The sequence below is a fragment of the Nicotiana attenuata genome, unplaced genomic scaffold (genome assembly GCF_001879085.1).
Source record: "Nicotiana attenuata strain UT unplaced genomic scaffold, NIATTr2, whole genome shotgun sequence".
NCBI lineage: Eukaryota > Viridiplantae > Streptophyta > Magnoliopsida > Solanales > Solanaceae > Nicotiana > Nicotiana attenuata.
Genome location: NW_017670699.1, coordinates 48,470 through 58,338, shown reverse-complemented (window position 1 = coordinate 58,338; position 9,869 = coordinate 48,470). Strand labels below are relative to the sequence as shown.

The following is a 9,869-nucleotide window of genomic DNA, read 5'->3' as shown; positions in this document are numbered from 1 at the left end:
TTAAATTTAACTCCGAATCTTACGAAAACCAAACTCGACCACACATGCGGGTCATGATGCATATTACGAACCTTCTCGAGGTCTTAAGTCGATGAACGGAATGCTAATTCTTGGAACGAAAATTCGGGTCATTACATTTATAACCCTTCCACAATTCATAAGGAGCTTTGCCTGTTCTTCTATGTGGTATTCTATTTTGTAAGTGACATGCAAATAGAATAGCTTCACCCCACAAATTATCAGGAGCGTTAGAACTGATTAACATAGAGTTCATCATCTCTTTCAATGTTCTATTTTTCCTTTCAGCTACTCCATTTGACTCAGGTGAATAAGGCTGAGTTATTTCATGAATTATTCAATTCTTTTCACAAAAATCATTTAAAGATAAATATTCTCCACCTCTATCTGATCTAATTCTCTTGATTTTTCTACTAAGTTGATTTTCAACCTCAGTTTGATAAGAAATAAAAGCATTAAATGCATCATCTTCATTTCTAAGCAATACAACTTAGTATATCTAGAAAAATCATCAATAAAAGTTACATAATATCTTTTACCACCTCTAGTCATAGTCTGCTTCAAGTCTCCTAAATCAGTGTGAATTAAAGATAACAATTCAGTTTCTCTATTTACGGAAAAATAGGTTGTGACGACCCGACCCGTCGTCACGTGAGTTACCGCCCCGTTTCCCCCATGTTATGCTTCTTCATGTTTCATTATCAGTATTTGATGTGTTAGAGTTGGTTTGGAATGGTTTTGATAAGAAATGAGACACTTAGTCTCTTTTAAGAAGGCTTAAGTTGGAAAAGTCAACCGGATGTTGACTTTTGTGTTAGAGGGCTCGAATTTGAATTCCGATGATTTGGTTAGCTTCGGGGGATGATTTGTGACTTAGGAGTGCGATCGGAATTGAATTTGGAGGTTCGGTGTATAATTAGGCTTGAATTGGCGAAGTTAGTATTTTGGGGGAATTTCGGTTGGTAGGTGAGATTTTGATCCGGGGGTCGGAATGAGATTACGAGAGTTGTTGTAGCTTCGTTAGGTGATTTTGGATGTGTGTGCAAAATTTCAGGTCATTCGAAGGTGTTTTGGTTGGGTTTCTGATCGAATGCGTGTTTCGGAAGTTTTAGAAGAACTTAGGCTTGAATTCGATGAGAAATGATGGTTTTAGTGTTGTTTGAGGTATTTTAATGATTGGAGCAAGTTTGAATAAGGTATTGGATCATATCTGTATTTTTGGTTGAGGTCCCGAGGGCCTCGGGGTGATTTCGGATGGCTAATGGGAAGTTTTGAACTTAGGAGATTGCAGAACCTGTGCTGCTTCTGGTATTTTCGCTCCTGCGGAAATGGGACCGCAGAAGCGGTACGCAGAAGCGAGTCAAGAACCGCAGAAGCGACAGGCATCGCAGGTGCGGAGATGCTGACCGCATCTGCGGAGTCGCGGATGCGACAGTAGGACCGCAGATGCGGAATTTTGGAAGGCTAAAGGAAACCGCACCTGCGTAAAAGGAATCGCAGATGCGAGACCGCAGAAGCGGTCTAGTAACCGTAGAAGCGATCTTGTCCGCAGAAGCGACTCCCCATCGCAAAAGTGGATGTCGCAGATGCGGCTATGTAGCCGCAGATGCGAAAATAACTGGTCAGAAAGGGTTTTAATTCCCTTCGCGAAATTTTTACAGAACACATATTTTGACTTCGGACTTGGGGTGTTCTTGAGCGATTTTGAAGAGGAAATTCAAGGACTTCGATCATGTAAGCATTCTTGGACTTAGAACACAATTTTATCATGCAAATACATGAAATTTCACTGAAAACTCAAGGAATTAGGGTCAAAAATGGTGGTTTAGGGCTTGAAACCTAAGAGAACAAAAATGGGAATTTGAGGGGTCATTTGGACTCCGATTTTGGTGTTCTTTATATGCATGGACTTGTGGCGAGATAAGGAATCCGGTGACGTGAATTTTATAATTTTTTGAGAAGTGGGCCCGGGGCTCGGGTTTTGCCAACTTCGTGATTTTCGATGTTTTTCGAGTCTTTTCGATTGGGTTATATTCCCTTAGCATATTGTGACGTATTCGTTGCGGTTTTGGTCAGATTCGACGCGCGAAGAGGTGAATTCGAAAGGCAAGGGCATAGCAAGCTAGGATTTGGCCGGCTTGAGGTTAGTAATAAATGTAAATGCTGTGTTGAGGGTTTGAAACCCCGAATTTGCACATCGTAGTGCTATGTGAGGTGACTTGCACGCCGGATAACGGGCGTGGGGTAGAGCACCGTCAGGGACTGTGACTTGGTCCGTCCCGCTTAATAAAATTGGTACCTATTTGATTGTAGATTTGTAATATCCTTATAAAAATGGATTAATTGTCATAATTAGGCTTCGTGCCAACTACTTGAATCCTTCAGGGATTATTTTAATGGTTTCTTACCATATTTATAAATATTAAACTCAGTCCTGGTATTTAATACTGTGTTTAAAATCTCAGCCTTTTTCTTAAATTAGAAATTAAGTTAATATTTTTAAATGAAGTTTGGGCTGAATATTTTTATACTATTGTGTGATTTTTGGACTAAGTATGGGATCGGGCTGCACGCCGCAGAAGTATTATAATGATATTGATATGAGGCCAAGGGCCTGTTTGATGCCACGAGATGGCTTATTATTGCGCTTGGGCCGTAAGGGGCCCCTCCCGGAGTCTGCACACCCTCAGTGAGCGCCGTCGACGTTAAATAAATGGAGCGGGCTGCACGGCCGCAGCGGGGTACTGGAGGTACCGGTTTATGTGTTGCATTGCATATTTAATTGTTATTTATTCTCATTCTGGTGTGACTTTATTATAACTGTTTTTAATGTTTACTGTATTATGCTATTGGTCCACGTTGTTGTATTTATAGTTTTACTTTGTGTTTATTTAGGATTTCTTATCCTCGGACTTTATTTATATTTATTACTTTCTGGGTTGGAAGTACTCACAATACTCCCTGCACCTTGTGTGCAGATTCAGGTACACCACAGGGTGAGTGAGGACTTGTTTAGCGGAGCAGTAAATATCCGGGAGTATCGAGGTAGCTGCATGGCGTTCGCAGCCTTGATCTCTCCCTTCTATCTTTTATTATTTTATTCGTATATTTTTCTTAGTCGGACTTGTAATAGGTGAATAATCTATTTCTAGAGGCTCATGTTCGTGACACCAGATTCTGTGGGTTGATTAGTACTTTGTTTTTATTTTTGGATTTTCGAATGTTAGAGATTATTACAAAAATTCCACATTTAATTTGGTATTTTAGCAGTGAACATTTATTTATTTATATAGATTATTTGGCTAAGGTTGTGTAAATGGTCGGGCTTGCCTAGCAATGTGTTGGGCGCCATCACGACCGGGGTTTGGGTCGTGACACAGGTCTTTCTAGTCTTTTAGCTTCAGCACATATTTCACACTTGTTAATATTATTTGAGTCTAAACCAGATATTAATCCTAGTGACTGCATTTTCTTTATATACGCAACATTAACATGTCCTAGTCTAGCATGCCATAAAGAAATTGACTCAGCCATATAAGCAGAAGAGATGTATTTTCATTGCTAGTAACAGAAATATTAAGCACAAATAAACCATAGTTACAATATTCATTGCCCACAAAAATATCATTTTTGGTCAATACGACCTCATTATTTTCAAATGAAACCTTCACTCCAACTTTTCCTAATAACCCCACAGAAACCAAATTGGTTTGGATATTAGGAACATGCAATACATCACTCAATGGTAGAGTTTTACCAGATGTGAGTTTGAGAAGAATTTTTCCTTTCCCAAGAACACGAGTTGTTCTTGAGTCACCAAGAAAAATAGTTTCTTCTCCTTCCTCAACTTGGGTGTAAGACAAAAAATCATTTTTGTTTGCACAAATGTGCCTAGTAGCACCAGAGTCTATCACCCAATCTCTCACACTGGCCACATTATTTATTTGGGAGATGACCACAACAATTATATTATCCGCTTTAGTCAAATTTAATTTTGACTTAGCGAGATTGTCATTTATCCCAACTCTACTATTGCATTGAGGTGCATTTTTCTTGAAGGTTTTAATATTAGCATTGGATATGTAACCATGTCTGTTCACATACCTGTGTTTGGACATTAGTGTCTGCCAAAGTTGTGGATGCAATAACGTATTTGCAACACCATGGATATCTGGCAAGACAGGTGGAACAATAGTAGTAGAGACAACACCAAAATTGGTAGCACCATCAAAAATTTCCGTAGTAGTATTACTTGCCATTACAAAATAGAATACCACATAGAAGAACAGGCAAAACTCCTTATGAATTGTGGAAGGGTTATAAACCTAATTTAAAATATTTAAAAGTGTGGGGGTGCCTTGCTAAAGTTCTTTTGCCTGAACCTAAAAAGAGAAAAATAGGTTCTAAAACTGCTGATTGCATGCTAATTGGATATGCAGAACATAGTGTTGCATATAGATTTCTTGTTTTAAAAAGTGATGTGCTTGATTGCAATACTATAATTGAGACAAAGAATGCAGAATTCTTTGAATATATTTATCCACTGTCTGAAAAAACTTCTCATACACCTGTTGAAATAAATAATAAAATTACCTCTAATGAGGAACTGAGAAGGAGCAAAAGGCCCAGGAAAGAATATTTTTCTTATGGAAATGATTTTCAAACTTTTCTTGTCGATAATGAACCATCAAATTATTTTGAAGTTATATCTTCTTCAGATGCTAAATATTGGAAAGAGGCAATAAAAGTTGAAATTGATTCCATTATGAAAAATAATACATGGATTTTAACTAATTTAACTCCTGATGCAAAAACCTATTGGTTTTAAATGGATTTTCAAAAAGAATTTAATCCTGATGGATCTTTAGATAAATATAAAGCTCGGTTAGTAGCAAAAGGATTTTTTCAAAAATAAAATATAGATTATTTTGATACATTTGCACCAGTGACTAGAATTTCTTCTATTCGAGTTGCCTTAGCTTCAATCCGTAAGATTTTTATCCACAAAATGGATGTGAAAGCTGCTTTTCTAAATGGTGATTTAGAAGAAGAGATTTATATGATTCAACGTGAAGGTTGTGTCATTCCTGGACAAGAAAATAAAGTTTGTAAATTAATTAAATCTCTTTATGGCCTTAAACAAGCTCCTAAGCAGTGGTATGAGAAATTTGAACAAGTCTTACTGAGAGACGATTTTTCTTCAATTGAGGTGGATAAATGTGTTTATACTAAAGTGGTAGACAATGATTATGTGATAATATGTCTATATGTTGATGACATGCTTATATTTGGTAAAAGTTTAAATATTGTGCAAAGTACTAAATTATTTTGTCTGCTAATTTTGATATAAAAGATCTGGGTGAAGTAAATACAATATTGGGAGTTAAAATTATAAGGAGTGAAGATGGACTAATATTGTCTCAAGAACATTATGTTGAGAATCTTCTAGAGAAGTTTGAATTTTTTTAATGTCACATCTGTGAGCACTCCTTTTGATGCTAACTCTCAGTTGAAAAAGAATAATGGTGACCCAGTTGCTCAGCCTAAATATGCTCAAATTATTGGGAGTCTGATGCATTTAATGGATTTTACAAGGCCTGATATAGCCTATGTTGTGTGTAAACTGAGCAGATATACTCATAACCCCAACAGAGAGCATTGGTCTGCAATAGATAGACTAATAAAATATTTGAGAGGAACCATGAATTATGGTATCCTATATACTGGATTTCCTTCTACTTTAGAAGGGTACAGTGATCAAATTGGATCTCTGATTCAGATGAGACAAAATCCACTAGTGGTTATGTATTCACCTTTGGTGGTGGTGTAATATCGTGGAAATCAGCTAAACAAACGATCATTGCTAGATCAACTATGGAATCAGAGTTTGTAGCTCTGGAGTTAGCTGGTTCTGAGGCTGAGTGGCTAAGAAACTTCTTAGCTAATATCCCTTTAATAAAGGACGTATTGCCTCATGTGTCTATACACTGTGATTGCCACGCGGCAATAGCTATAGCAAAGAATAAATCTTATAATTGTAAAAGTAGACACATGAAATTTATACATGATGTCATAAAGCAGTTGCTGAGAGATGGAATAATTTACATTGATTATGTGAAGTCAGAAGTTAATTTGGCTGATCCTCTAACTAAACCCGTGGAAAGAAAATTAATTCTTCAAACCTCAAAAGAGATGGGGTTAAGGTCGACAGGTTGTCAATAGAGATGGTAACCCAACCTATGTGATTGGAGATCCCATGAAGTAGGTTCATATGGGTAATAACAAGTCAATATTGGCACTGATGCACTAAAAGAGAGTGCTTGACTGCTACTATTTGAGAGGCTGAGTTATAACTCTTAATGAAATTCATAGTCTTTGTGGATGGTGTATTTAAAAGCAGTATACACTTGATGAATTCACCTATATGAGAGTGGAGTGGGCCGCTCCTATGAGATTTTGGCCTAGTCTCTAGAGCTCTCATGAATAACCAGGCACGCGCATGGCCTATTGGGCGCAAAACCGCGTTGAACAACAAAATTACCGGGGGTCAAAATGTGATTGATAAAATCTCTGGCCCACAATAAGAATTATTTGGTTCATAGAAATATTATATTTCACCAGTAATTCCGTGAGTTAAGTTTTATTGATCTAAGTTTGGTTCATAGTCCAAAAGACACCAAACCTATTACATTTAGATCACACAAATCCAGCAAGTTTTACTTTTATTCCCAAAAATTCTTTTAAAATACTGTGGGGGATTGTCAGCCAAATTACATTAGTATTTTAAAAGGAATTTATATAATTAGCATTTGACAAATGTCTTTGCATGGAAAGGTAAAAGACAAGTGGTCTTACTACCAAAATGTGGCAGCTATCCTTTAAACCTTTTGATAAGTGGCACATTCCTTTGGAGAAGTGGCAAAAGAAGAAAGCCACGTATCAATCATGCACAATGATGGAAACATGCACTTATGGCTATAAATAGCATTCATTAGCCATTCATTCTCATCATCAGATATCTTTCTTATATCTCTCTCTTCTTCCTTCCAATTCCTTTTCTATCATATTTAATTAACATTACACATTAGTTGTTCTTCCTTTTTTCTTACTAGCTGAATTTGTATAATATTTAATTTTGCTGATTCCTGTATCCTCTAAATAAATAGAGGTATGCTTGTTTAATCTTGGGAAAATATTTCACATTGCTGAAATAGTTTCTTAGGACAGTGCCTAGCACGACTCAAGCCAATCCGTGTATCCGTTCACAAATAATACTATTGCAGTATTATTATTATTTTTCCCGTGTAATTTTCCTACAATCGATAAAATCTCTGGCCCACAATAAGAATTATTTGGTTCATAGAAATATTATATTTCACCAGTAATTTTGTGAGTTAAGTTTTATTGATCTAAGTTTGGTTCATAGTCCAAAAGACACCAAACCTATTACATTTATATCATACAAATCGAGCAAGTTTTACTTTTATTCCCAAAAATTCTTTTAAAATACTGTGGGGGATTGTTAGCCAAATTACATTAGTATTTTAAAAGGAATTTATATAATTAGCATTTGACAAATGTCTTTGCATGGAAAGGTAAAAGACAAGTGGTCTTACTACCAAAATGTGGCAGCCATCCTTTAAACCTTTTGATAAGTGGCACATTCCTTTGGAGAAGTGGCAAAAGAAGAAAGCCACGTATCAATCATGCACAATGATAGAAACATGCACTTATGGCTATAAATAGCATTCATTAGCCATTCATTCTCATCATCAGATATCTTTCTTATATCTCTCTCTTCTTCCTTCCAATTCCTTTTCTATCATATTTAATTAACATTACACATTAGTTGTTCTTCCTTTTTTCTTACTAGCTAGATTTGTATAATATTTAATTTTGCTGATTCCTGTATCCTCTAAATAAAATAGAGGTAGGCTTGTTTAATCTTGGGAAAACATTTCACATTGCTGAAATAATTTCTTAGGACAGTCCCTAGCACGACTCAAGCCAGTCCGTGTATCCTTTCACAAATAATATTATTGCAGTATTATTATTGTTATTTTTCCCGTGTAATTTTCCTACATTTCTCTCTGTGAAAATAGTTTTCCTCCAATTATTCATATATGTTAAATTTATCTTATAAATATTCTGGAAAAAATAAATCCAGAGAACAAAAATGTGAAGGGTTTTGGGTCATGGGACGTGTATGTTGGGTCGGTGCAGTAATCGGAGGGAAAAGGTCTGGGTGGGGTGAGTTTAATTTGTCCAATAGGAATTCGCCACATAAAAAGTAATTAAAAAATAAAAACAATTTTTTTTGATTAGTTTGAATGGCATAAATGATCCAAAAAGGAAAACAGACAGAGGCGGATCCAAGATTTGAGTCTTATGGGTTCCTACCATAATTTTAAATTAATATGCAATAATAACTGGGTTCACAGTCAGATATTTACCAATATTTAGTAAATTTCTTAATATAAATACAGGGTTTACGCAAAAGTTACTGGGTTCCCGGAAACCCGTAGTCTATGCACTAGGTCCGCCCTTGAAAACATAGGGGTATTTTTAGTAAAATAGGTGGATAAAGGGTATATTTGTTATAAAAAAATAAAAGAAGAAGAAGAGTATTGCAGAGAAAAGTAGAGGAAGAGAATTCTTATTGATTTAAGATGAATTACAATGGAATAAAACCTCTCTATTTATAGGGAGATAGTGACTTAGCCACCAAGTAATAAACCCTAGAATCTCTCTAAATATAGACATTCACTATAAATAAAATTCTATTTATAACACTCCCCTTGATTGTCTATTCAACAGATAATGTGCCTCGTTAAAACCTTAACTAACAATATTAGACTTTTTCGGATAGTTGAGGGACATTTTTAGCCATTTCCCTTTTTTTTTTTTTTTTTTTTTTTTTTTTTTTTTTTTTTTTACTTTTTACTCATTACAGCTATTTTTTCGGCCCGACTTTTTTTAAAGTACATACAACGTGAGACCCGACCCGCGTATAATTGAACCAGCCTTTTATGTCCCCTCCAAAACCCTAGTCGTCCTCTCTAAATCTTCGGAAAGAGCAGAAACAGCTAAACGAAAATGGTGAAGAAAAGCAAGAGTAAGTAATTGAACCTCCATTACGTTAAATTTTTATTCAGTTATCAGCCAGTCGCAAATCTTTTTTGCAGATTATATTGACAAATATGTAAATGTTTTACAGAGAGTAAGAGCAAGAGGGTGTCATTGAAGAAGAAGCATAAAATTATAAGGAAAGTGAAGGAGCATCATAAGAAGAAGGCCAAAGAGGCTAAGAAGCTGGGCCTTAATAAGAAATCTAAGGTAGAGAAGGACCCAGGAATTCCCAATGACTGGCCTTTTAAGGAGCAGGAACTTAAGGCTCTCGAGGCTCGTCGAGCTCGCGCTCTCGAGGAATTGGAGCAGAAGAAAGCTGCCCGTAAAGAGAGGGTATTCACTTTTCTTGAGTTTAGTTCTTTTCGTGTTTTACTTGCTTGGCCGGATTGTATGTTACTTTGACTTTATATTGCATCTTGAGGCTTTGCATTGAGTTAATTTTATGAAAAAAGATAATCTTTGTGCTACGTTATAAATTTGATTGATTGTCGATGCTTGAGCTGAAATGTTAAATGAAATTTATGGAAGTAGTGCTGTGCTTCTGTGAGTAGTTGATATTTGCAGGCAGCTCTTGATTCTGATATGAAAAATATCTTGGTTTTAAGAATTCTATACTTGATTCAAAGAAAATATAAGGGAATGTGGACCTGTCTAGAAATATCAAAAAAGAATTGAGATAAAAATCTAATGGTATGAATTATGTGACTTCTTTGTATCACAGA

At 35.9% G+C, this 9,869-nt stretch overlaps 1 protein-coding gene across 1 annotated transcript in view; it reads left to right on the top strand.

Moving 5' to 3' along the window:
- The first annotated feature begins 9,023 nt into the window (after window positions 1–9,023).
- The window catches only part of LOC109242432 (guanine nucleotide-binding protein-like NSN1), a 4,945-nt gene continuing 4,099 nt past the window's right edge, over window positions 9,024–9,869 (top strand). The window contains exons 1-2 of the mRNA XM_019409293.1: window positions 9,024–9,133; window positions 9,236–9,480. Of these exons, the coding sequence (XP_019264838.1) occupies window positions 9,115–9,133; window positions 9,236–9,480 (264 nt within the window). The 5' untranslated portion in view covers window positions 9,024–9,114. The remainder of the gene's footprint in view (window positions 9,134–9,235; window positions 9,481–9,869) is intronic.